Here is a 27,217-nt window from a genome sequence, read left to right as displayed (position 1 = left end):
CTATTTCATATTCCCTGTCAGCCTTCTGCCTTGTGAGTGGAGACACAACAAACCTAAAAAATTCACACTTAACTACAGTGATTTTCCTTGTCATCTCCCCCAGCAAGTGCCTAGCTTGCCCTGCCAAGAGCCAATGGCCACAGCTCACCCAACAGCCACTGCTTTTCAATCATTCTTTATCCTAAAGTAAACTCATTATTTCTCCTTATCTGCAGGTGTCCTTCATTGTATGTAGGACCAAAGTCCTCTGAGCATTATTGCTGTGCTGCTGTGCAATGGCAGACAGGAGAGGAGGAGAACAGCTCACCCCAGCTCATGCCAGGCTCACTGCTACACTCCTGCTAAAGCCAACACATGCTTTTGTCAAAGAAGTAACTGTGGTTGTCCTCAATGTAACAGTCTGCACCACCAATTAAATAAAAGTAAAATTTATTTGGTATAGGACAGAAAAATAAGGAGAACAAAATCACTTACAAAATAAATGTTAAGCAAAAAATTTCACAGAACCAGATTAATATTTTATAAAAAGCTCAAACTTTAAGCATCTGATAGAAATGTTACTTTCTGCTCAGCCTGTTTTATGTTTCCCTCTCTCTTGTGTGGCTTTGAAGTCCAAATTTAGATGTCTTCCTCTGCATTCATTAGTTTACACTAAGGAATATTTATCACAGACAAACTGTATTTCAAAATGGCAACACACAGAAACGGTTACTCCCTTTTTTAAGACATGCAGTTTCCATTTTTTCTTTTTTAGTCAGCACACCCACCTGCTGCATACTCACTGAGACTATATACACATGCCCTGCTTCTGCCTGAGTTACTCCAATACTCCCCTCTTTGCCAATGCTCCAGTTTACATTTTAACTGAATGGTCCAAACACATCCATCCTACAGGCTACAAGGTCCCTGTTTTCTTCCAATGTACATGAAGAACCATTCCATGAATTTGCTCCTGGATATCTTAGGTGAGAGAATCTCCTTATTTTCTGGTGAATACTGTTTGAAAGATTAAAGCTCACACAATCTGTGTTACATGGAGTCAATGTACCGCTGTAACCGGTTGTTTGCACCCAGCTGTGAGACAAAGCTGTTGACACCACTGTGATGTGGAACTACAAACATGCACATTTTATACCATAATTTTTACTCTAGTACTGGTAACAACATTCAGCCAATTGGTTTTTATTTCCTTGAGCAATCTTCTCTTTTCCAGCGTCCTGTGGCCAAGGGGCCCTCTCTAGGTCTCTCAACATTTGACATTCTGCTTGCAATAATCTTGGTTTGATCACTTAACTCCATTCTTTTCTTCCAAGGCAAAAAGTACCCTTTCTATTTCCATACTTCTGCACAGAAAATTGTTGTGTTACAATACATGTGATGCATGATGGCAGTTTAGCTCCTTTATCCTCTGCTCCAAGACAGATCTGCTTCTACAAGTGTCCTGTAAACAGTTGATGCTGCAAGGAGAAACTACCCGTTTTTAAAATTACAATAAAAGGAACTTCTTTCACAGTTCTGTCTTGCAGAAAAAAAAAAATCCTTATGATTCTTTTAGTGTTGGGAAACGCTGGCTTTTAAACAAGAACTTTGCGATGTTATTTATTTCATTTACAGAAATATACACTTCCTGAATCACAAGCTGAGTTTCCTTTAACAACTCTGAACATTCATCACTGTGACCTCTTCACACAACAGCTGGTGCAGAAAGTCATAACAAACATAACATGTGCTTTTCTTCCAAAAATATAGAGCAGAAATTATTTTTACATGGTACAAAATTATTCTCATTTTATTTACGGAATTGAATTAAACAAAAATGAACATCTGTGGCTGTTATCACACAGTGTGAGCCTTAGCAATAACATTAGAAGATAAGTTGAGGTGTGAAGGTTTGTAATACAATTCCATTGAAACAAACCCAGCAAATCTGATATGCAAGCAGTGAACCAAATTTAGTTCTGTAACCTATGCAACCACACTGAAATCAGCTGGGCTGTGTGGGCAGCAGTGTCAGACACTGGTTTTGGGACAGGTCTAAATTTTCAGAGCAATCCCAGCAACTGATTGTGAAGCCAGCCAGGGCCCACATACACCTCACCAACACACACTGATCCAGTGGTCTCTCCACATACTGAGCTCCACCTGGAGTTAGCAGATCAAGCACATTACAACTCAAACACTGTAAAATGCTACTGTCGCCACTGTTTATGTTAGGACCTGGAAGAGCAACATCTATTAATTCTTCTATTGAGACACAGAAAAGTTGACTAAAAAAGTCATAAGGCACCATTGATTCAATCTGTTTTGTATTATTCTTTTTTAACACTTCATAGTGAAATAAATATTTTAATACTGATCATATTGTAAATAGCTACTGCTACATGAAGCAATATATTGAATGATAAAAGGCTGCATTGTTCTGGAATATATCTAAGGACCTTTACAGCAAAACATATAAATGGAAATGCTGCTGTTATGTGAACAAAAATGCCTCTTTCTGCAGTGTTAAGATATTTTACATGTATGCCAAACATCTCTAAAAAAAAAAAAAAATTGCTAAAACCTAAGCAGCTCAAGATTCTTGGCTTGTTAACTGGGGGCCTTTTACACGGCACATTTTAAAGTGAAACTGAAGCTGGTTTTCCAAGTCTTTGGTAGTGGTCCAGATTTCTGGTCAGAAAACCTTGCTGAAAAGATCAAATACAGGATAATTTCTATGATACAGAGAATTGGCAGAACACTGGGCAGCATTTTCATTGACTTATCAAAATAAAACAGTCATGTTGGAAGCAGCTAAGTTATAAAAAAGATATAATTTCTGGAGGGTCGGGGGTTTTTTTGGCTGCATAGCTATTTGGATATTAACAAGGATTTGGCAGGTCAAGGTATTGAAAATACCATATTCTTGAATTCAAAATACTTTTCCTTAGAAAGTTATTATGTACTTCGGTTTAAAAATACGAATACAATAATTTATCCTTTAAGTTATTATCCTAAAAATCTTATTTGGACTTCTATTCACAAAATAATATCCAAAGAGATAGGCACTTTGTTTAAGTGACATCCATAAAATACATATACAAATTCAGCATTGTGCCAGGTTTGATCCCAAGGTGCACCTGTCACATGGAGGTCCCACCAGTATCTGTTTAAGAAACTCTTACAGCCACGATCCTGCAACTGGATGCAGATACATCCCTGCGCCTGCGCATTTAATTGCAGGTTCAAGACCATAAACAGTAACTTAAAATAGGTCATTAGATATAAAAACCGTAAAAAACAGGTACATAATCAAATGCTATCACAGCTAACAAGATTTTGTAAACAAACACTGAAAAGACCAAATTAAATTTGATCTGGCCAAATCCGACTCTGGTCTCATCCCCTTCAATGTGATGTCCAGGCTGCCAGGCAGAAAGTGGATCTGCCCCTCCCCACTCACAGACAGAGCAAAAAGCCCTATGCACAGACATTTCAGCAGGGTCCAGACTCTCTTTGGCTAAATTCCCTAGATTTTCAAGGACTGACCTCATTCTAGCCACAGAGTGTACTTAGGATCATGTCTCCCATACTAGAGAAACATTTTCTTAACCTACATGACTAGTTTTTATGTTTTATTTTGTTTTTTTTTGAGCAACACCCTGTGAAGCATGGCTGCTGACACAGGCTTGGCAGGGATCCCAAGGAGCACACTGAAGAAACATACTGCTGATGAGACTGAGGGATAATTTTTCAGGGCTAAACTTCAGAGGTCCAATTAACAAAGAACTATCATTCACCAATATTTCAAATCCAGAACTCTAATCTTCCTTAATTTCCAAAGGCGTTTTATACACGCTTAGATCCACTTGTAAAATTCACTCATACAATGAGCTCTTTTCTCATACACAAATTCAAAAGCCATTAAACATATTAACCACTTGTCACAATGTTAGAATACTTTACTCTGTCTTCTATTAATGTAAGCCTTGCAGCTCTCTGTAGAGACTCCTTTCAGCAAAGTTTGAAAGGACAGGCTTCATGGCCAACTCAGAAGACCAAATCTTTCCATTTCTCTTGAACCAGTGCAGACACCAAATTTTGGATGCTCCCACTTGAATGCACAAACCTCGGACCCCCTTCACAACATCAAAGGGCTTTCACTTAGGAACATTTTTCACCTTGGCTGCTCTACCATAATGTAAGTCAAATACAAGCTCTCTGTTACCTAAGTGCCAAGAAGCTTTATAAGTCAAACCCCATCATTTAGTTGTACCAAAGAAACAACTGGAAAGCAGTCTGTGGAGCACTGGCATTAGTGATGCTTTACAGGAGGAGCCTGAAACTGCAGGCTGCGTTTACACCCAGACTACTTTCTGAGGACTCTTCACATGCAGTATCAGGCAGAGGGCATTACAGTAATCCAGGGTACAGATGACATGATGTGGGTTGGTCCACATAAGAGTAGGAAAGAATTAGGTCACAGAATACATAACATTAAAAAAATAGGAAAGAGGGATAAAAAAATATACATATTTTTATGCTGATGAATTCTTCACTTGTGCTTTTCTTTGGAAGATTCTCTGCAGATAAAAACAAGGCCAGAGACACTCCATCCTTGAGGCAGGATGTGCTGTGCATTGCTTAAGATTTGCTTGACTAAGTTTAAGTGAAAAAGTTAAAGATGAACTCTTTGTCACCATGTAGTAGGTCTATGGCTTGCAGAAGCAGATGGGCTGAGTTAGGCATGCAAAGAAGGATCCAGGGGCCTCCTGGCTATGCTTTTTACCCAGCAACTGTTTTTTTAAACATCAAATACTTTATCATTAAAATAACACAGCTACTGTACCCAAAGTGAGTGAAACAGCTTCGTTCAAGCTCTATCAAATTCAAAGCCAGACCTCCCATGGAGCTCTCCAGGGGACAGGGTTGGATGCAGTAAGCATGATGCACATACGTTGTGGAAGGTCCACAAAATGCCTGCAGTATAAGCGAATAAAACTCATAGCTTTGAGCAACTATAGTCCATAAGCCACATCTATTACTTCTGTAATAGAGACTGAAGTTTGTTCCAGCTGACAAGCCAAAAGTGGAAATCAATGAAGACAGACAACTTTCCAGTCATGTGGACAGGAGAGCTGACCCGAAGGAAACTTGAGAACAGATGTCACCCAAAGATGGGCCAGAACCCATTTCACCTTGGTATCGGTGGGAGCGGGGGGGCACCTCTTTCTTTTCGGACAGACCCACCTAAAAGAGAAAGAAGGTTTTTTTGTGTTACTCTTCCTGGAATGTTCCTTCTTTTGAAGGAGGAGTTTACATCCAAGCAATTAAGTAAAGCAACTGGTGAAGATCTACTAATTTTCATGCCTGGCCATTAAAAAAAACCAACTTTGTAGAGTTTCTGGTTAGTTTATTAAACAACATCAGAACTTCAAACACTGTAAAATAATGTTTTTAACCAATGCTATCCCTAATGTATGGAAAGCACACGTATTTTGGTCCACTGTCCCCTTCTCTAAACAGACTGATAGTTCTTGTTAGCCCTACTAACTTACGTGAACACACAACTTCTCAGTGCTACTTCCAATACATGCAAATCTCAACGAAAAGTGGCAAGCTCTAAACACAGTAAAATTTCAAAGCTCTTAATGTTTTTCCCTGTATGAAGATTTTCATAGCAAACTCATGAAAGGAAACACAAAAAAATGCATATGTTACTTTGCCTTCCTTTGTGGACCAGTACAAATGGGATGAAAGCCAAAAGGGCAAGTGAAGGGTCAGAGACTAACAGGAATCTCTGCTTCAAACCAAACCTTCATCATCTGGAAACAGGAGAGAAACATCTGAGTGTACAGATGATTACAGGACAACTATGAGCCATCAATGTTGTGAAAGAAGTAATTGATCCTTGGGTGTATCAGGCAAAATACCACTAATGAAGATAGGAAACATTCATGCTGCTGGAGAAGATGTTTGAAATCTGAACTGGAACAGCATGTAACACCAATTGGAAAAGAAAAAATCAAACTGAAATGTATACCTAAGCAGCTCTGATGATCAGAGAACATGGCTTGGAAGCAGAGTGTCGTACATCCGGACTGAATCAGCCCATCAAAACAAGAACTGAGAGGACTGTTGTCTTAAAAAACATGAGGAGTTTAACACACAAGAAGAGAGAAAAACTAAACTCAAGGATGATGCTGGCACAAAAATAAATGAGTTGTGCATGAATTTAAATGGGAAATGAGGAGAAAGTCCTGAGGGATTTTGTGGTTCTGGCTACCTAGAGCAGAAGGGCTGATTATAATGGCAGAGCTGGTCACTTACAGTACATGTTTCAACTTAGAAACCAAACAATTCCCCACTCAAATAAAAGTTTAAGAGGGCTTGTACCTGTGAAACTGCATTTAGCTTTTCCTGTGTGGTGAGAAAGAATGACCAGACTGTTAGTCTGAGAAGTCTGGAAACTTCAGCATCCAGACTCTTTCCCATCCACATTGGTTTTAAGACAACACCCTGAAATTCCAACTTACCTCTACTTTCATTTCTTGCTAGTTTACTGGGATAACTTCTATTCATGGGTACATACGGCTCTGGAGGTGGCAAATCAGATATCGGATGAAAAGAAAACCTGCTTTCCCATTCATCTGAAAAAATTCCATGCAATTCACTCATTAGTTTTCTGACATAGCTTAAGAAAGTGAATTGATACTAACATCATGTTTGATGCATGTTCTATGTTGCAAAATGCTTACACAGGTGAGAATGGAACCAGCATTCTCTTAGGAAGTCAGGGAAGATGATGCTTTAGGTTAGTTTGGGAATGAAATTTTTTTTTAACTTTGATTGATCAATTTGCCAATATAATGCAAAATCTCGTATCAGGAAATCAGCCATAATTCCACTAAAATAAGTGTTACTCTCCCTTTCATGTATAACAGATCTGCTTTTATATATATATATACATACATATATATATATATATATGTGCTACCAGAACTGCCTAGCTTCTCCTGCTTCAGAACAGCATTTTGTTCCTGGTATAGAATTTCCTGATACTCATGTGTCATTGATATATAGAGCTCAAAAGCATCATTAAAAGCATGCTCCTATAAGCATGGGTTTTTCTCTCTTAATATTTATACTGGAAGAAGAAAATTTGGGGCCATTATGCTAAAGTTTATGACAGAGAATCCTATATATAATTACTATCAAAAATTGAAAAATATGTGACTTGAAGCTGTATCTCTTTAGACTACAGAGGCCCTTTTGCTGTACTTACTGAGTCTATAGAATTCTAAAGAATAAAGCAAGCTGACCGGTTTCTCCACTGAAATAATAGGAAATGTTCCAAGAGCTCTGTTCTGCACTTGGTTTTGAAAGCTTAAGGAAGAAAGTGTGGGCTAATTTAAACTTCATCATTTCTTCACTTGCTTGCTTCAGGACTCTGCAACCACAACTTTCTTGTGATATTGTGATATTTTACTGCGTAATGTAATGAACACCCGAGTAAGTTCTACCTGGCATTTGTACATGTGCTTATTTGCTGGCATCCACTTTTTCTATGTTTACTCCCAAAGCTGCAATCAGAAACTGGTGTGTAAAGGAGCTGCATGTTCTGAACCCTGCAAATGACTTTTGTAGGAAAAAAATATGCCTGTGATCCTTCTGCCATACCTGAGGTGTGAAGATGTTTCAAAAGCGTGAGTTACAATTTCATTTTCTGTTTGCTTTTTCTAACCTTATAAATGTCAGAAATACCAATTTTGGCCTCCCATAATTAACTGAAGGATTTATGTGTTCTATGCAAATAGAAAACAATTAAAAAGAAAAGCACGATGAATCTTTAAAACACAGCAATCTTGGACCTCATCTTTTCAATAAACACTAGCAGAAATAGATACTTGACATTTTCAGCAATGTTCTGACAATCCCTTCCTTCATCTGTTTTTCAGCTTTTGAGTCATCTAACTTGTTCCAACTTCCAAAGTGTCAGCGTAGCTGTGGTTTGAATTCATATTAGAGTTGAAACAATCCCCTTCCTTTTTTGAGGGTATTTTTCAAAGGGTTATTTTGGAGATTGTATTGATGACTTTGCAATTCTGCTCTAGGTAGAATATTTATCCTGTTCTTACTTGCCAGGGTTAACTGAGACCCAAGTGACACCTCTGTTGGTCAGAAATCAAAGGCTGGCACTAGAAACAAAGTCTCTATCGCAAACCTTGTTTTGAGGTATTAAGGCCAAAAGCCACTACACCTTCTCTGTGGAGGACAAACAGCTGGGAGGATGGCTCACCATCACCTGGATCCTGGAAGCCGTTTCTGACAGCTGCTGAAGGTGGCGGTGGTGGCGGCGGCGCTCCTGAGCCTGGCCGGTCAGGGGGAAGTGGAGGTCGTGGTCCAGCTCTCTGGCTGTCCAGCCCTGCTCGGGAAGGCAGCTGGGGAGTAGTGGGCAAAGCCCTGGAAGTGCTTCCGTTCCTGCTTATGGGAGGAGGTGGTGGGAGCGGGCCTAGAGCAAAGCAAGAGGCAAGCACACAAATGCTGTTAACACCAGGGGTTACTATACCAGTGGAAAGCCACTGCCTGCATTCCAAGGCCTCCCACTAACAAAACGGGCCATTTTAGGACCCTTGGCCCCAAGGGGTAATGGACCTCAGCACCCACTTCCCTGCTCTCCAGGGCTCTCTAGGGATTTAGTGCTGATTTGGAGAATACAGCTCAGAGGAGCAGGATGTATCTAAACATAAATACACTGCAGTGTCCATGTTCCCCTTTCCCTCAGCTACAGAAGCCTCTGTAGATGTGCTGGTCCTTGAAGCTACTTTTAAACCACTCTAAATTGACAGTGGCCACAACAAGCAGAAGTCACAGCTGGAATTCAGGGTGCTGTGGAGGTCCAAACCATAACACATTTCCTTTCTATGTACCACTGAAGGCAAGAGGACGGAAGACACTTGCTACCCTCAGAGGCTTTTTGTCCATAGGGGTGGTCCCCTGTGGGTGTGACAGCCAGCGTCCGTGGTGGTGCACTGGGGAGCTCAGCCCAGGAGCGGCTGCATTAAGCAGCAGCTCATCAGCTCACTCATTTATAAACAAATGGGCTGCATGACAGGTTTTTCGGTAGAGCATATCCATCTCCCTCTAAACTGGAAACAGACCTCACACATAGACTGGCATTTCCAGTGTTTGTGTATCTGTAACTGGCAAGGATGAAACAGGTCAAATGTGAAGGCACAGCCCATGTAATACAGACCCAGGGCTGTCCTGAGGGTAGGGGAAGGGTGCTTCTACAAGAAAAGTAAATAAAGACAGGAAAGCTGCTGCTGCCAGGGAAAGGAGTGCCCATGGTTAGGACACAAGAAGGTGAAGCAGAGGGTGTGGAGAGTTATGCATGTTCAAAAGTCTCACTACCTCTGTTTGGCACAGTTGGGCAACTGACAATTATGCTAATTTTGAATAAATGCTTCCGTGTCCTGATGAAATCTACTACAGACATGAACTTTGAAAAAGAGACCAGTAGATATTGTGTCTCCAGCAACAAGCATTGAAACATGTTTCAAGAAACATGCTGTACTTCGTGTATTTTTGCTCCCCTTCTTATTTTACAAATTACTACAGTTTGCCTTCAGGGAATGGTTTCAAAGAATGAGAAGCGTTCAGCAACCTTCAGAATAGTTTTGCTTGCTCTCTCTAAACCTAGCTAAACTTAATTGTCTATACTGAACTGCTGCAGAATAGGCGTATTTATGTTTAGAACGTATTGCTACAACTTCCTTCTACTTACTGAGCCAGAATAAAGTTAGTGCAGGTTTGCTAAAACCATCTGCAAAGAGTCAACTAGGAAAGCACTGGTGGAAGCCAAGGCTATCACAAAGCAAACTCTTGGAAGTGACTGAATAACTGCAGACACTCTCTGCAACTTTGATCCATCCTCCCGGTCAACTGTCATGGGATTTCTCTGATTTATTTACTGCAGGCTGCACTAGCATTGTGCCATCCTCTGGGCGCACAACAAGCTCTACAAAGCGCAGTTTCAGGACCACTATTTTCTGTAGCTGCACAGCTGCTGAAGGTGTTGGAGATCCAGGCTGGTTCAAGGAGCTGGAAACCAACATAGATAGCTGTCTGTGGGAGCTCCCATGACATTCAATTCTATTGTCTAGGACTGGGCAGGCTAGAGATGATTTCTGAGTTTATTCCAAAGGATGAAATGAAAGGCAACTCTATGGAGTTTCCCAGCAGTATCTTCTGTGCAATGCTTTTCTCCTCCTGATGTTACAGGGCCTGACTGTGCCTAAATTCTCTCATCTCCAAAGGGACAACTATCAGGTATTAGACAGCTGAGTTATGATGTGCAATTCTTAAAAGTTATGAACAGCTGTCACAGAGGACAAAGTACATTATGAAATAACTCAAAGGAAACAATTCTACTTTTAGTCTAATTTCATATCTACATATGGTAAGTAACACCACTTAGTCACACTGTAACAACTGCAATTACATTTAACAACTGCTGGCTAGGTCTTTTATTAAACCTGTTTGTATTCGACTGTGTTTGTGTCTCCCAACACGTAGAAGGTCAGGTTCCACAAACCTCCACTCGCGAGAATGCCACCATTAACTCACGCTGGTTGACTCAGGAAGTCAGATGCTGTCACCTTACCAGAAGCTTCTTTGCATCCAAGAACGTAATGGGGAAATCCCGTTTGCAACCCTTTTCAATTACAGTGACTATAATCAAAGTTACCGAATCTGCAAAAGTACACGTGAGCACACTGGTGATTCGCTGTGACTTTCCTTAAGCCACCGCGATGCCCATCAACCCTCGCTTCCAACTGCAGAATCCCTAGTGCCTAACAGGGATGTCATCCTGGGATGTGTTTGTTGAGCACGTAAGCCGGTGCGGGCATGGCCAAAACGCCCTCGCCCTGTGCCATCTGTCCCGGCCGAAGCACCCTGGCCCCGTGCCACCTGTCCCCGCTCCCTACCTGAGCGGCCGGGCGGGTCTCTGACGGGCGGCGGCGGCCTCTCGCCGGGCGGCGGGGGCAGCGGTCCGGAGCGGCCCCCGCCGGGCGCCGGGCTCGACCCCAGCGAGATGTTCCTCTGCGGCAGCCGCGGCATCTCGTCGCCGCCGGCGGGGGCGGGCGGGACCGGGGGCGGCCCCGGCCTGCTGGGGGGCAGCGGGGGCGCCGGGGCGCCGAGGGCGGGCCGGGGGGCGGCGGGCACGGGCGGCTTGCTGTTCTGCGGCGGCGGCGGCGGCAGAGACGCCTCCCGAGCGGCGGGCGGCCGGTGCCCGGCGGGGGGCGGCGGCGGGGGCGGCGGCTTGTCCTCCGCCGGCCGGCCCGGGGTGGGCGGCAGCGGCGGCCGACCCGAGAAGGGGGACGCCGCGCCGGGGCCGGGCTGCCGGAGGGGCCCGGCCGACCCCGCGCCCCGGCTGCCCGGGAAGGGCGGGGGCGAGGGCCCCAAGCTGGGCTGCCGGTTCAGCCCCGGTACCGGCGGCGACCCCCGGTTGTGCAGGCTGGAGGCGATGGGTCGGGGCGTGCTGGGCACCGGCGGCGGTGCCGCCTCGGGCTTCGAGCCGGCGTCGGGCCTCGGCGGCGGCACGCGGCTCCTCTGCGGGTCCGGGACGGCGGTGCGCGGCCCCGAGGGCGGCCCCGGGAAGCGCGGCGGGCCGCTCGGCGGGCAGAAGGGCTTGGCGGCGGCGGAGCGGCCTCCGGGCGGCAGGACGGGCGGGCGGCTTCCCCCGGCGTCTGTGGACACAGGTGAGGGAGCATCAGCACCGTCGCACCGAGTCTGCGGTTCCGAACGGGCCGCGTCCCGGGACTGCGAGCGGCCAGGGCGCCGCCACCCCTGCCTTGAGGCTCGGCCCCAACCCCGGTACCGCTGGGGAGCCACTCCAGGTGCCAGAGTAGCAGGTGACATCCTGATATTGCTTATGAGGGACGAGTTAAGTGGCCACAAAGTAACACAAGTGGTGCAGCCGTCACACAGCAAGCAATAGAACAGGGAGGGAAGAAATGGTGAAGAACAAGTTCTGAATACTATCAACATGAGAGCAAATAAATCCTAGCTTTAAAATTATGTATAACAACAGAAGTCCAGCAAAAGGCTCTTTTCAGCCCTTTCTAGTAGCTGTGATCTAAGGATGTAGTTGTGCACATCAGGAAGAAGACAGTTGGCCCTGCAGTTCAGAAGTACTGTTCTGCGATGCCACGAACTTTTGTATTAATACAAGTTCCCAAAATAGACTGTGACACAACAAAAAATACCAGCTCTGAGAGACTGTTTTGTACACACGTGCTGAAAAATTATGTTAGGCTATAAAATATGTAATATTTGTAACACTCTACAACTCCCATTGCATAGTCATTCTTCAACAAGCATGAAATCCTATGTTCTTAAACTTAAAAAACTCAGTGGCCCCAGATGTCCTTCATTTAAAGGGGCATGAGGCTTCGGGCAGCTGTTTTGTCAGCCAGAAGCACACTGCCTGCTCCAGACAAGTCTCCACCTGCAGTGTGCATACCAGCCAGCTGGGAAGCCTCACCACTCCATAAGCAGCAAATCATGCTGTTGTGGAGCTGACACAAAAGTACTTTCCATTTGGAAAGTAGATCCTTTTTCTTGGTGCACAAGAAAGAATTAGCCTGGATCCTCCTGTGTTCCTCTCTGGTCCTGTACACCAGCAGCTAAGGCAGGATGTAATCTGCCTGACTGTACTTTGCAGCAATTCAACACTACCAAGATCTTTAGTTTTCATCAATAATGAGGAGGATGGGTGGAAAGGGAGTCTTGCTTCTCCCTCATAAAACCTAACAGTAAGAATAAACCAAGATTCAATCTAAAAATTACATTTCCTAAGAGCCTACAATACTTGATGGGTTTTTCAATCCCAGCAGGTAATTTAGTTCTATGAAGGTTTAAAGCAATGTCATTTTTTCCCACTGAAAAGTCAAGGTCTTTCTTACCAGCATCTCGACTTGCAGCAGATCTGAGCTTTGGCATTCCTGCTTGAAAAAGGCCTCCAAGGCCAGGTGGTCCACCGCCACTGAAGCCACCACCACTGCCACCACCAAAACCCCCGCCGCTGCCACCGCCACCTCCTCCAAAGCCACCGCCACCACCTCCACCAGATCCTTTGGGTTCTGTTGGGAAAAAAAATCCCCCATATTAGTGAAGCAAGATCGATCCTGCAAAGTCACCTCTTTCATTAGAGTAATGCTTGTACCTGGGGAAAAATGGATGAACTTTCAAAACACACAAGGTTTGGGTCATCAGAGCTACCATCATCACCACCGCCACTGCATCATGGAGGTGGTGGTGGTGCAGTAACCATAATAACCATAGCCTCTCTGTTTTATTAAGCCATCACTTTAGTCTGCTATAGACTGGAGAGCAGAGCAAATTGCTGCAGAGAATTTGGAACTGAGCATGGATGGGACTTCTGAGAATATCATGTAGTCTTTGTTAGCATCTTAGCTGCTTATTTCTGTTTCTTCCTACTTTTGCTCTCTTATCCTTCTCCTCCACTTCCCCATAAGCAATCAGGGCAGGGCAATCAAAGACAGGGCAATCTCATGGGAAAAAGGGAAGGAAGGCAGAGGGTCCTTCCTCTTGAAGGTGTCTCTCGGGATCACTGCTGGGAATGCACAGAACTCTCTCATTATTGATGACATTGCAACATATCCACTTATTTAAACAAAGACTAGTAGGGATGGAGATGCCATTCCTGTAGGTTCAGAAGTGCAGTGACAGGATCATTAGCTGTTAATGTTTCCAATAGGCAGGAATTATTTTAACAGCCCTCCCCCTTTCTCTCCCATTTCTCTCTAATGTCAGTATTTCTGCTGTGACAGCTGAGTTGCCAAAAGTAAAATGAAAGTGTTTCCACAACTACAATACAAAGAAGAGCCCCATTCAGAGCATCACTGCAAAATGAGCAGGTGCACAGGTTGGGGTATCTTGTGGTGATCCGCTCTCAGATGCTGGGCTACATGGGCTAAGATCAGTTGCTTAATTTCTTGGAATCTTGATTTCCACAACTTTGGGTGGGTAAAAATTTCACTGACTTCAAAGTAATTAAAACCTGTGGATGAAAAGCACCTGTAAAAATTTCCCTATGAAAAAAGGAAGATTGTATCCATGGGGGAATGTTTCACATTATCCTTCTCTTTCTTAAGCATGTCAGCTCAGTTCGGCTCTGACTCAGACAGGGTGTGAACCTCTGGAGAAATGCTGTTTAGTCTTTCATCATTATTTGTTAATTCATGTAAACAAGATAATAGGCTGTATCACTTTTATCTTACTGTTTACCCCCTCCTTTAATCCCCTCCAGCTCATTACAATAACTAGAACATGTAACTTGACATTCAGAGATAATCTTTAAAAACTAGCTGGCTGATAGCAGGATTGTATCTAATTTTTTTAAAAATTATTTTTATTTGGTCACACTCCTCTGGGCATTTCTTTCTTTCCTCATCATGTTCCTATTACAGTCCAGCCTTTAATTTCATGGCCAAACCTAGACTGAAGTATATCACATTTGCTAATCTGTCTGTAGAAGAGTCTTTTCTCCTTACGTCATGAATGCTGTTCCTCTGTCAGCACAGGCCTATGTTCCTGTTTCTATTCTGTCTTCCCAATACTTCCCAATCTGCTACATGGGCTTCCCCAGCCTCCTCTTGGCACCTACCAAGATGTGCTGTGAGACACAGCAGCAGCACAGCTGGAGAGAGAGCTTATTTCCATTCAGGTAAGGAGAGTCACTGCCTTGTGCAGTACTGCTGGGCAGGCTGAGCAGCAAGGCTCAGCCAAAAAGATAACACCCCTGAGTCGCTCCAGGAGTGGCACAACTGCATGCAGCAGTGACACACAGGTAGACCTGTGGCTTCTGGCTCTGGTTTTGCTCTAAGTGGTCCTGGAGGCAATGGTGTCATGCCAGGCACGCATTTATTCTTATATTGTTTATACAAAAGTAGAGTCTGACATTCCACTTTATTCTCTGCCCTCTCCTCAGTCCTTATGGGGGTTTTGTTTGCCTGATCTGCTGCAGGTCCTCAGCAGAACTCCTGGTAGGGCTTACATAGTTTTCTGATATAAGCAAACAGCAAAATAAACCACTTTATGAGAATTAGCAAACAAATTAGCATTCACATTTCATAAGCAGTACTTGATTTCTCAGCTGACTGTTCATTCATGATGAACAGAATTTATTTCCGTGCACGCCAATTTCTGGTAGTTTCTTTTATCTACTCTCATGGCAATTCATCTGATGATATACAAAATAATTTTCTGCTTTCAGATATGTAGAACCATTCATGCCTACAGAAATTCCAACATGCAGAATCATACTTACTGTCTAGAATTGGAGCACTTCTGTCATTAGTAACAGTCTTCTTGAGCTTTTTTCCTTTGGTAATATCAGATAATAGAGCATTTCTCCCTGCTTGTTCTGACCTGCTTAGAGATGGCTTTTCAGTATTTGCCTGCAAAACAAAGATTAAAAATAAGGAGGCAAAATAAACCTCAGCTTCTACATACAAAGTTCTGCTCAAATAGGAGTGGGTAGGTAGCATGTCACGTCTAGTTTTGTGAATGATATTAAAGGTACGTGGCCTTGTTACTGACTCGAAGTCCCCAACACTACTGCTATTCTAACCCACATTATTCATCAGAAATAGAACACTTCTATGTGAATTCACCTTTTTTAAACTCATGATTTAGAGTCTCTGATTTTTTAAAGCCAAGGCATATCTGTGGCAAATTGCCATCTTGGAGACTGAACAAGAACAGTCTACACACATAACTTGATTATACAAGAAGGTGGACATCCTTGAAAGTTGTAGTGAAATACAAATTCTAGATAAGTCAGAGCAAAGATGGACCTTCGTTTACTATTTTAGCTTTGACAGAAATACTTCAAAATGGCAATCACCACTTCAATAATATTGACCTCTCCATACAGACAAAATAAAACCTTTGGATGTAAGAGGTTTGTCTCAATGGTCCTCTCTTTTCATTTTATGTTTTGGTGACACAGTTTTTCAAGAAAGGACAAAAAACCTCCAAACAATACACTTATATGCACATATACATGCACATATATATGGCTCTTTCTTCTAGAAAATGGTTCTGGAGACACTTTCTAACTTATCAGATCAGTGTTATGGAGATTTCCTGAAAGGTGGGAAGAGTTGTCATGGAGAGACCAAGCAGAGTCCATATCCTGTTTGTGGTGGAAAATGAGGGAAAGACTCTTGAGAGACGCAGCCCATTCTGTGTAATCAGCTAGGGTTTTTCACTGAAAATATCTGGGTACTTTAAAATGGCATTTCAAGAAGCCTCTTCCTTCTTGTCAGTGAGGTGGCTGACTGTTGGGAGGGCAAGCACAGCACAAGCCCTATTCCAGTTTAAGCTTAAGTCAGGTCCGACCTAGTTTCACCTACCATGTTGTGTCAGCAGTGGATCCCGTGCTCTGATACCACAGGCTGGCTGAGGGAGCTGTGCTAGCTGAGAGCTATCCTTACCAAATTTAAACAATAGGATCGAGTTTTTCCATCTCAAGTCACATAAGTACTGGAGCAGAACAAGAGACAAGGTGGGAGTACAGGTCTGGAGAAAGGCAAGGGGATAGCAAGACTTCAACTTCCCTGACTTAGACAAGCTTTTGCCTCTCCACCAGATCAGCCACCAGTATGGGAGGAATAAAAGGATGGAGAATTAGAGTGGATAGTGACATCCACATGAGCACTGGAAGGCAGTGGAAGTGATGGTCCTTCTCACAGGATCAGTGATCAACCATAAACAAAATGTTGGAGAGCTTTCCCCAAATATCATGGATACCCTCATCCACACCTCAGTATCTCTGGACATCCTATTCAATGTGACAAGCAGCAGCAGAGAACAGTGCATCATTTACCTCCTGTAAAACTTACCAAGGCTAATGTTGGGGGTGGAGGGGGAGCTGGAGGGGGAGGCACAGGCATGGTGGAAGGCTGAGTTCTGTCTGCTCTCGCTAAGAAACCTGCACAGCAAAACACAAACACACAAGGTCCAGAGATTAATACATCTTAATAAATAAATTTCTACTCGGCTAAAAAACATCCTTGCAGCTAACAGGTTTATCTTCTACATTTCTGAGTCTAAATAATCTGTAAAAAGCACTTTATATTTAATTGTAAGGAAACCAGCTGCATATTTAAACAGGGGTTCCCTACATGATCCCCACTGCCACATAAACTCATAGATACACACATCCAGTTTTGAACACTTACACAATCCATGCATTGCTATGGCAGTGCACAAAGTGCAGTAACCAAATTGAACTCTGTTAAATCCAACAATCTTGTTCCCATGGAAGTGCTTCGGGATAGTTCCATAGCTACGCCATCAACCCGTACTTCAAGAAGGCATCATACTTTAAGATCATACTCAGAAGATGCTGACCTGTTAAATCCCTCCAGTTGCTAAAAGAGTCCCACACCTACACTGTTATGGGTAGAGTGGAACAGCAGAGCTCCAGGACGGACTCATGCTTCTTCCTCTCTCTCTGCTTGCTCTGAAGATCCCAAGCTCCATCATCATATCTGAATGCACCTTCCTCCTCCTCAGAAGCAGCACATAGAGTCATGTTCTGGGTATTCTCCCTGAGGAGGAAGAGCAAGCAGGCAGCCTGGCCTCTCAGCTGCAGGCTACTGCAGACAGAAAAGCCTGGCTGCTAAAGCTCAGCCTTTTACAAGCTTCCCTGACAGAGACCAGGCTCCCACTCTTCCCCACCCCAAACTGAACTTTCAGCCTCAGGCAGTCCTGGGAGGGTCACACCTGAGATACAGAACTTTATTGCAAGAAAATTATGGAAGAACAGCAACAACAACAAAGTCCAAGTGTCAAGGACTATTTTTTCAAGTCACAAGGGCTTTTTGTGGCATTTTGGCACACAGCCCCTATCAGGGGCTTTAGGGCATTTCTAATGGTGCTATGGCATTTCAGCATGTGCTTTATTCTTTTATCTGAGCTTTCACCTGTGCTGGCCATTCACTTGAGCCACCTTTAGTAAAAATGATTTGCCACCACTTTTATAATGTTTGCATAAGACAGGTAAAGACAGTGGGAATAGGAATAAGGGTAATTCTCCAGACAACCCCAGGCTGACAGCTGAGGTCGCCAGGGCAGTTATTTACAAGAATACACAGCTCTTACTTTTTAAAGTAACTTAATTGTTTTTGATGAAACCAAGGGGAAGTGTAATAGCACAGTATCTGTCACATCAACAATTAAAAAGACCATTAGGAAAACGTGCTGACTTAAACAAAATGGCATTTGCAGTGAGTCACCACCTACGAAGTAATGGCTCTGACATGATCCATGACATCTGTGTCAGAAAAAACTGTTAGAAATACAGATTTATCTCATCAGATGCTCATGCTTCAAAAGAATTAGAACACAGCTATAACCCCCCTTCCTCGCCAAAAAAAATTGCTGAGCTACCTTCCTCAGAAGAAATATTTTCTGAAATAAGACTTTAATGGATATTGTGTAGTCTTTAGGGAGAAAGGAGTCAGACACATCACCCATAGCTCTGGCTAATTATCTAGAAAAATCATGGAGTTCAAAGTGGTGTCTGTAGGTTTTCTTCTCTTGTACTGCAGAAACTGTTTCCAGTTACTGCGAAAGAGCGAGCAGAGCAGAGGGGAAGCTGGCAGATAGACAGACTGACTGACAAAGAGGAAACTGTGTGAAGCCAAGCCTACACAGTGCTGTGCAAATGCACACATTCACAGAGTCCTGCAAACAGACCAGCCCGCTCTCGTCAGTCCTCTGCTGCATTACTGAACATCCTAAGCTCCTCCAGAGAAACAACAGCTTCATATTCAGAGCATCTGCTTGAATTAATTTATATTCCCATCTTCCAAATTTGTAGCTCTCAGTTGTTACATAAAACTCTGCACAAGGTCCTGTCCTTTTCCAATCAGCATATTCTAAATGCAATATTTGAAATCTGAAACCTATTAAAAGCACCAAGACTAATGCTGCTTTGTTCTTAAGCTTGCTGTTTAAAAAAATAGTCAACAGGAAAATTATTTCTTACAGTAGACCACAACCATCCTGTTTCTTAACACAGTCTTTTCACAGCTGCGGTTGTCTCTAGCTTAACTGTGCCATGAGGATATTTCACCAAGCTTTTAACTGCTTCATCTGATTAAAAAGAGAAATTCTGCTTTCCTGCACTGCTTTGCTAAGAGGTCAAAGCAGTCTAGATAATGTACCATGAGTCTCCTTGGCACTTCATGTGTCACAGGAAAGTTTCTGGAGCAGGCAGAACACAGTTTGGTTTGATACCAGACTTCTAAACGAATCCCTTAAGGCAGCTCAGACTCGAATGCAGCAAGTGAGCCAGGTGGTCTGTGAAGCACTTTCTGACTTGTCTACCTCCCTGTCAGTTAGAAACTCGTTCCTGCTTGGGCTGCTCTGTTCTACTTTTCTTCCCTTTTAACTGGGTTCTTTTAGATCAGCTTTGTTGAAGAATGGAATTATTGGGATCAATAAAGGAACTGTGCAAGCTATTGAGCTGGAGGTTTTTGGGCCTGTGTGTGTGAGACACTTTCCGTGGGAAAGTCTCTGTTGTGAAGCTGAACAGTTTCAGCCTGAGAAATTCCAGGGAGTAACGTACTTGCAGGTGTGATATCTGGGAGTATAAGGGAGGCAAGGACAAAATTCTTTTGAGCATAACAAGACTGTGGAAAACTGCCAATGTAGTCCGACTGTGTAGAAATAGAAATATGTCCTGATAAGTGTTAAGCCACTTAGGAGCTAACAAGCTGGTACACTATATAAGTGCCTTTAGACTGCTAATAAATCAGAGTGTATTTTTCAACCATATTGGCTGGTGTCTGTTTTTCTCCCCCCGCTGGGGATCCGAGCTCCCCGTCCCGCCGCGGTTTCCGACACAGCTTCTTAAGGAATTGGTGGCATAAAGAGGAAGTAAGGTGATGCTTGAAGCCTGATTTTTCTAACGGGAAGCCACTACCCACAGACACATCCACCTTTCTCCAAAACCCTCCCTGCACACATTATTTGCAAGGAGGCAGTGGGGAGAAGGGCAATAGGTGTTCCCTCCTTCCCTATCCCATCTTAATGTACCTGTAGTCAACTGCAGCACACTAGCTAGCACTTCTGGCACTGAAGGGCTCTGTCAACAGAACTGCCATGGAAATTAGGTACACACTGGTAAGCTTAGCATTTTGCTACTGTTGAACAAGCTCTATGGCCCTCAGAGACAGGCTGGAAAACAGCATTTTGGAAGCACAGGACAAGCTTCTGTAATAAACCAAACTCTAGCAAAACTGGCCTGAAGTTTAACACGAGCATCCTGAAGGGTTGTTTACTCATGGTATTCTAGAGCACACACTTCCTTTAGGAGCCATCAGAAAAGAGATCACATGGTGTGATGGAGAAATGTGTGGGCCCACACAAAAACATTTAATTCATACACTTACAGAGCCCGTAAAACACCCTAGATCATCAAATTTTAGTTTAAAACCAAAGCTGCTTCACTCTTACTTTTGTCACTCTGACTCTGCTTCTGCTGATGAAAAAGAAATTTTTAGAAACTCAAGATGAAACTTTGCAGGAAAAAACAGCACCTCTGTCTTTGAAGCTCTAACTCACCCTTGCTGTGCTGTTGTTAGATTTTGTACAATCTATTTCTTTGCCTGACTTACTGTAAGCAAAAATAAAAGAGGTGCTCTCTGGATTTTAAAATTTGATCACTATAAGCCTATATGAAGAATAATAATGTTCTGAAGAGATGCAGTGAGCTGGTGACTTGCTGCCACAGCACATGGCACTGCTGGGGGCTGCCCTTGGGATGAGCAGCACCTCTTGGGCTGCAGAACCAAAGCAGCTGAGTCAGCACACTGCTGAACTCAAACTGTGCAGCTGCTTTCATAACCAATTCACAGGATCACTCTTTCCCACAGAGCATAGAGATGTCCTGAGATGTTAAGTGTAACTCTGCAATTAGAGGAAAGCTTTGGTTACTGTTCTACACTTCTGCAATGGACGCAGATAATTATTTGTTCTTGGTCAATGAGAAAGAGCCGAATTTAAGAAACAGACCTTATGTTAAATTGCTAACGGCTGGCACTATAAAATACCCGAAATAGTAACCAATCCACCTGCTAATAAATTTTACCCACCAAATCTGTTAACAACCAAGTTTCTTATAATGCTCGGTACTGCAGGGTGTTGAAAAGGACCTGGTTGCAAAAGACCAAGGCTGAAGACGTATTGGTACTTGGAAACCGAGGACACATGTCCTAGCATATTTTCTAGACAGCAGTGTAAATTATCACAGGTGTTAAGAAGCTCTTTAGAAGTGTTATGTCCAGGTGAGTGTTGGAGGTGCAGCAGAAAGGATGGCAGTAACTAACCTGCGGATGTACACCGCAGCATCAGCCACTGAGCCCCAAGCACAGAGCTCTGTATTGTCAGCAAGAGAGAAGGATTTCCGCAGCTGGCAGCGGCAGCTGCTCTCCCACTGTGTGGCGGGTGCCAGCAGCACCGTGCCCAGCGCCGGGTCCTCCGAAGATCCAGCCCACCCACTCGCTCTGGGCTGCCAGTGCCATGAGCAGGCACCACCACTGCAATCCTCACCCTCCCTGCCTGGCCTTGGCCACAACTCCGGGGCTGGGGCAGCCTGCTGCAGCCTTCCCAAGAGGGGAGTGCACAGAGCCCGTGTCTGCTGCCTCTGGAAAAAGCCATCCTCGCTGCTAGCAAATGAGATGCTCCAAAGCTGCCCAAGTAAAGAATACCTGCATAAGAAACTCTTAATTTCTGCAAACTACCAGGCACATGCATCAGTCGCCATCAGGAATGGTATTAAAATGCTATGCTATGCATCATGATAAAGACTCCTTTCTTTTAAAAATCAAAATAGAGGAGAGAGGAGGTATACATCGTGTTCTGCAAAGAACCCCTTGCTCTGCAAAGTAGTCCATAAAGAGCAATGAGCAAAAATGGCACTACACTGAATCTTGTGAAACACAAATTTTGGGCACTTCACATTTAATTTGGTATTTCAGAAATCATTTCAGGAACATTACAAATGCTAAGAAGAAACGTGACCTTTATTGTGGGATGGACAGTGTGAACAACCAGAGTGCAAGTGCATGGTTTGTATCTGGTCAGCTGTTTTGAGCTGCTTGAAGGCCCTCCCTCTTAAACATTGAGTCAGAGGCAGACAGACACCCACTGTGATTAATCATTTCCTGCATGATTAATTTCCAAGCAAAAAAAAGAGGAAGGAACAAACAACTGTAGAATTAGATAGAATTGATAAATTTAAGGGGAAAAAACCCTGAAGTTGCCAATTAAAATGCTGACTGCTTCCCTATGCAAAAGGACCCAACTTCCAAACCAGTGTTGATTCGGTCCTTCCAAAATGCGTTACTTTCTCCGAATCAAAGAAGGGTTTGTTTGGGTTTTTTTACATCTGAATTTGAGGAAATTGGGTTGCATTACCAAGTACTTTAGTAAGGTAGGCCTCAAAACAAAAAGGACAGCTAACTGTAAACACATTACAAAGTAATTGGAAAATCACTTACAGTCAGTTTTATACAGACCACAATATTTTTCATGAATCGTTTTTTTAACAGAGTACTGAGCTATTAAACTTTTTTGCCAAAAACAGTTACAGTGACATCAGGAAAGCTGATCGCCCCTGCTCCCACTTTCCTTGGCAGACCTGAATGATTAGGAGGTCTACATGTCCCACATTCTACCACCACATCCTCCCAAGGCCAGAGGGGCTGCCTGCCCCAAGAGTCAGTCCAGGAGTGTGGCACAGTGTGAATGAGAACTTTAGAGGATGCTGAAGGTGCTCCTCCCATGCAACACCATGCCAGTAAATCCCCCCTGAAAAAAATCAGGTATTTTTCTTCTTCTCTTTTTATTAGAGTTTCTAAATATATATAAATCTATAAACAAATCATACAGGCAGATGAATTTAAGTCCCTAAAGAGTTCAAGAAGGGTACCAAACCAAATTCAGCTGAGCATGAAGTTACCAGAAGATACTGAAGAAGAATTCCCTTATAGGGTGAAGAAAGAATATTTAGAAGACTCTCTGGCCTCAATCACTTGCACATGGAGGAGTGAAAGCCTGTCTGGCACTCAAGTAACCTGATACAAGTTTTAATTGAGACACTGGGGACTGCTGTATAACAAGCCTATACTCAGCAGGAGAGCCTGGATTTTCATTGTCCTGAGACAAAACTTTTGAATCTGAGGAGCTCCTGGGAAACAAAGTGACATCTAAAACGTTACTGTCAGTATTTTTGGGTCCTTTAACACCAATGACTGGTCTTTTAAGAATAGTTTTTGGCTGAGAAGACAATCCTTTTGGCGCAAGGATTATAGACTTTGTGCCTGAGACAGGACATTGCAAGGGTGTGAGAATGTCAATTGTCCTATCCTGTCTGGAGGAAGCTGTGGTAGCAAAAGGAGGCCCTAACTTTTCACCCTTAAAACCACTTGCAGAGATCTGGACAACCAAAAGAGAGATCAACAGAGAAGAAGTTACTCTGGATGTCTGAGACCCAGGGAAATTCTGGGGAGCTGCCGCTGCAAGAGAGAGGAAGCCTACTTTATTGGGGACTTTTGGCATTTCAAGGAAACTCTCTGCGGTACCCGAAATGAGTGGTTTGAGCATGCCTTTCCATCACACCGAAAAACACCACCCCTTACACACAACGCCAGGGCAGAGGAGCTGTACCAGTCAGCCATGGAGAGCTCTTGCCTAGACCCAGAGCCAGAGGTGCCTTTCTTTTTCCACAAACTGCCATTGGAGGGATGGTGGATGACAAGCTTTATTCACATGCACATGTGAAGTGGATGAGGCCTACGTGGCCCTGAAATAGGATTTGGCCCAAGCTGAACAACATACAGGAGAATCTTCCATAGGGAAGCGGACCTTTCCCAATTTGGCAGTGATTGATGTGGGGGATGCAACACCATCCTGCTGCAGGCAGGGACCAAAATGGGAGAAACAGAAGGCAAAAGCCTGGAGGTCTCTGGCAGAAGTGCATGGGGTAGTTCTTGGGAAAGAAACAGACGTCAAGCCAGTCTCACACTGAGCATTTTTTCTGCCCTGTTCAGGCTTTAGAGAGAGGATATGTTTTTTTGTTTTGTTTTAGACATACCTTCTGAATAAACTGCAGAGTTAGTTTAGCTCAGTTACACTGTTGTAAGAGGTGTGTGAAAGGTGAAGGTGTTGGGGAGCTAGTGAGGACCATTAAAGATAAATAACAACAAGAGCAAACAAACAATATGACTAGTTAGGATGAAAAAATGCGAGGATGCTGTGAGGGGCTTTCACACCTCCATGTGTGCTATCCCAGGTCCCTGTGCTCTGTCAACCCTACAGCATCTCCATCTTCCTCCACACGCCTCACGTTCACCTCCCTCATCCCAGTGCATCCAGCCAAGTGCAGTGATCCTCCAGGCAGCATGATCTGCAGCTCACACTGGGCAATTCCCCAGAGACCTAAAACCCTCTAAACACTTTGCAACTACTTCCTACCACTACAGGAATACAGTAACAGAGCAGGTTACTGTGTGTGTCAGTGATGAGTCAACAGACCCCTGAGCCAGCACATGACTGCAGGGTGCCAAGGGCAGTAACAGCCAGATGCACCTATGATCCACAGCAAACTGCATCCAGAAAACCTCATCTGCCAAAAACAATCGAGAGTTATATGGAGAAAATCCAGTGGTGCTGCATCCATGGAAAATTACAGCTAAGAAATAGGCTGCTATGGTGTCAGAATGTTGTTTTAATCCAAGTATTTAAAAAAGACTTTTATTTTCAGTGAAATATTTTTCAAGACGATCACAGGCAACGGCTAGCTTTGGAGGACTGCCTCTAGTAACCAATATAATCCCTGTTTGGAAGAAACAGTTAAGCTTTTGGTCAGTTTAAGCGTTTGGATGTTGACTTGAGAAAAGCTGATAATGTAAGAGCAAACACACTACAGCAGAAAGTATCTGACTCACTGAAAACAGAAATTGCTTACATCTAATCCATACTCCCATAATTTCTTTCAGCTAGTGTGCTCAGAGGACTTGTACAAAAATATTCCTGTTTGCTCAGACAACAAGGGTCAGGTCACATTCCCACCACAGTGACCTGGTCCTGGGGAACAGGACCTCAGCCCTGCAAAGGACACCTGGAGCAAAGCCCCTGCCCCCGCCACCTCAGGAGGGAGTCTCCACAGTGTTTTAAAACAGGCATGTGTGTGTCATTCCTCAGCAGGAGGCGAGGACCAAATCCAGCAGAAAAGTCTAGTTACTGGGCTGTACCCCAGTCCTCAGGACAGGAGGACACATGTTTAGACACTGCAACCTCTGACAGCTCCATCCTCATCCCCACTGGTGCCCCCACATCAAAAAATGAAGAGCCCTTCCTCCAACCACTCTGCAAAAAGCCCTGCAACAAAAAGGCTTCACCTCCTCTCCCAGACAGAAATGATGGTTAAGGACGAGCTGTTTGTGCCTGAACTCTTCTTCAGCTGTCCAGAGCAGAGGTGCCCACAACACTCCACCATCTACCATCCATAGCAGCCTTTAGTCAAGCTGAGTGTTGGAAACAACACACGAGGCTGTTATCCAGGCACACTGCCCCAGCAGAGCCAAGGAGGATTCACCCGGGCTGGAGGCGACCAGAGTCAGACCTAAAGAAAGGCACACTTGACTCCCAGTGCTCTGGAGAGGCCACAGGGACAACTTCTCCACACAGGGACAACATACTTTCAGCAATGAAGGATCTGATGTCTCTCGCCAGCTTATTCCTCCTCGTGAGCATTTTGTGTTCACAAAATAGCATTCCTAACACATAGCCCAAGAACCTCTCTGCAATGGGGCTCCTTTTTCCAGTGTCTCATCACTGTAGTAGAGCTCACTCAGTGTCATGTGGCTGCTCTGTACTGCACAGCTTTCTCCCCAAAAGATGAGGCATTTTAAGCTTGAGGAGCTGTTGGTAGGGTGAACAGGCTCATTCAGAAATTAAGGATTTCTGAGTATTGCCTCCAGATTACTCAGTCCTAAACCAGAACAAAAAGAGCTGCACTTAAGAACAGGACTTTTTCCACCATCTTATCCTCACACATGGCACCACTCATCTCTGACCAGACAGGGTCACTCACGGCCTGGCAGTGGCAGGCAGCAAACAGTGAGGGGCAGGACAGGATGTTTCCCACAACCCACACCTGGTGACCCAGAGGCAGAAAGACATGGTCTGGCCCTTGGAATCCCCAGCTTGTTACCATGGGAAAACAGCTTTTGTTTACATGAGCATATCCACCCTTTGCCTTTCCACCTATTGCTCCACTTTTATTTCTAGGTTGCTACAGCTCTGACCACTGTTTGCTTTGTATTACATGGCAGCAATCCTGCTATTTGAATCAAATGGACAGATCTGGAGAATTTTTTCCCTTCTATCCACTTTTTTTGTGGCATGACAGGCCAAAAGTACCATAAATTAGTCTGAATCGAGGTTTTTTTTGACATTTGAGCTGTTGCAACTTTCAGTATGCACAGAAAAAAGTCAAAAAAGCAATCAAATATGGAGAGCAAGCTCTGGGATTTGCTGGTAAACTTCTGCTGCCCACAGCTGCCAACTGGTGTGCTGCAGTCCCCTTCAGAGAAGTAGTTATAAGGAGAGTGGCTTCTCTCTGCAAATCCTGAGGCTGGGATGAAAAAAGACAGTTTGGAGCCACAGATTACATCGCAGGAGCTACGGGACACCCCACACCACACCCTCTCCTTACCCAGGACACTAAATTAATAATGATGTGACCTGCATAACACCATTGCTGATGGTGCCTTCATTCATCTTTCTCTTATCAACAGGATGACATGAAGCTGCAGTCAAAACCATTTTACAATAATGGATACTTATAGAAAAGGATCAAGGATCTCCCACAGTGTCAGATTGTTTTATTTCTCAGTAGGTGTAAGTTTAGAATTCAATTGGCTTCAGCATTCAAATAGGCTTTTTTAACATAAAGTATTTTCTTCATCACAATCAACTAAGTCTTACTAAACATGCAGTGAATTGTGGCTGGTCTACTAAAGGCAGCATCTATAAAAGGATATTAAAGTAGTAACTGCCTCTAAAGGGGAAATCTGAGGCATATAAGGGCCAGACATGTGGAATGAATTTAAAGCACCGTTTTCTA

At 43.8% G+C, this 27,217-nt stretch overlaps 1 protein-coding gene across 1 annotated transcript in view; it reads right to left on the bottom strand.

Moving 5' to 3' along the window:
• Positions 1–412: 412 nt before the first annotated feature.
• Positions 413–27,217, bottom strand: part of WIPF1 (WAS/WASL interacting protein family member 1) — a 56,455-nt gene continuing 29,650 nt past the window's right edge. The window contains exons 3-9 of the mRNA XM_069020626.1: positions 16,917–17,005; positions 15,338–15,467; positions 12,951–13,127; positions 10,971–11,732; positions 8,279–8,491; positions 6,516–6,629; positions 413–5,229 (exon numbers count right to left, since the gene is read on the bottom strand). Of these exons, the coding sequence (XP_068876727.1) occupies positions 5,174–5,229; positions 6,516–6,629; positions 8,279–8,491; positions 10,971–11,732; positions 12,951–13,127; positions 15,338–15,467; positions 16,917–16,967 (1,503 nt within the window). The 5' untranslated portion in view covers positions 16,968–17,005 and the 3' untranslated portion in view covers positions 413–5,173. The remainder of the gene's footprint in view (positions 5,230–6,515; positions 6,630–8,278; positions 8,492–10,970; positions 11,733–12,950; positions 13,128–15,337; positions 15,468–16,916; positions 17,006–27,217) is intronic.

The sequence above is a fragment of the Aphelocoma coerulescens genome, chromosome 7 (genome assembly GCF_041296385.1).
Source record: "Aphelocoma coerulescens isolate FSJ_1873_10779 chromosome 7, UR_Acoe_1.0, whole genome shotgun sequence".
Taxonomy (NCBI): Eukaryota; Metazoa; Chordata; class Aves; order Passeriformes; family Corvidae; genus Aphelocoma; species Aphelocoma coerulescens.
This window is presented reverse-complemented; position numbering and strand designations above follow the sequence as displayed.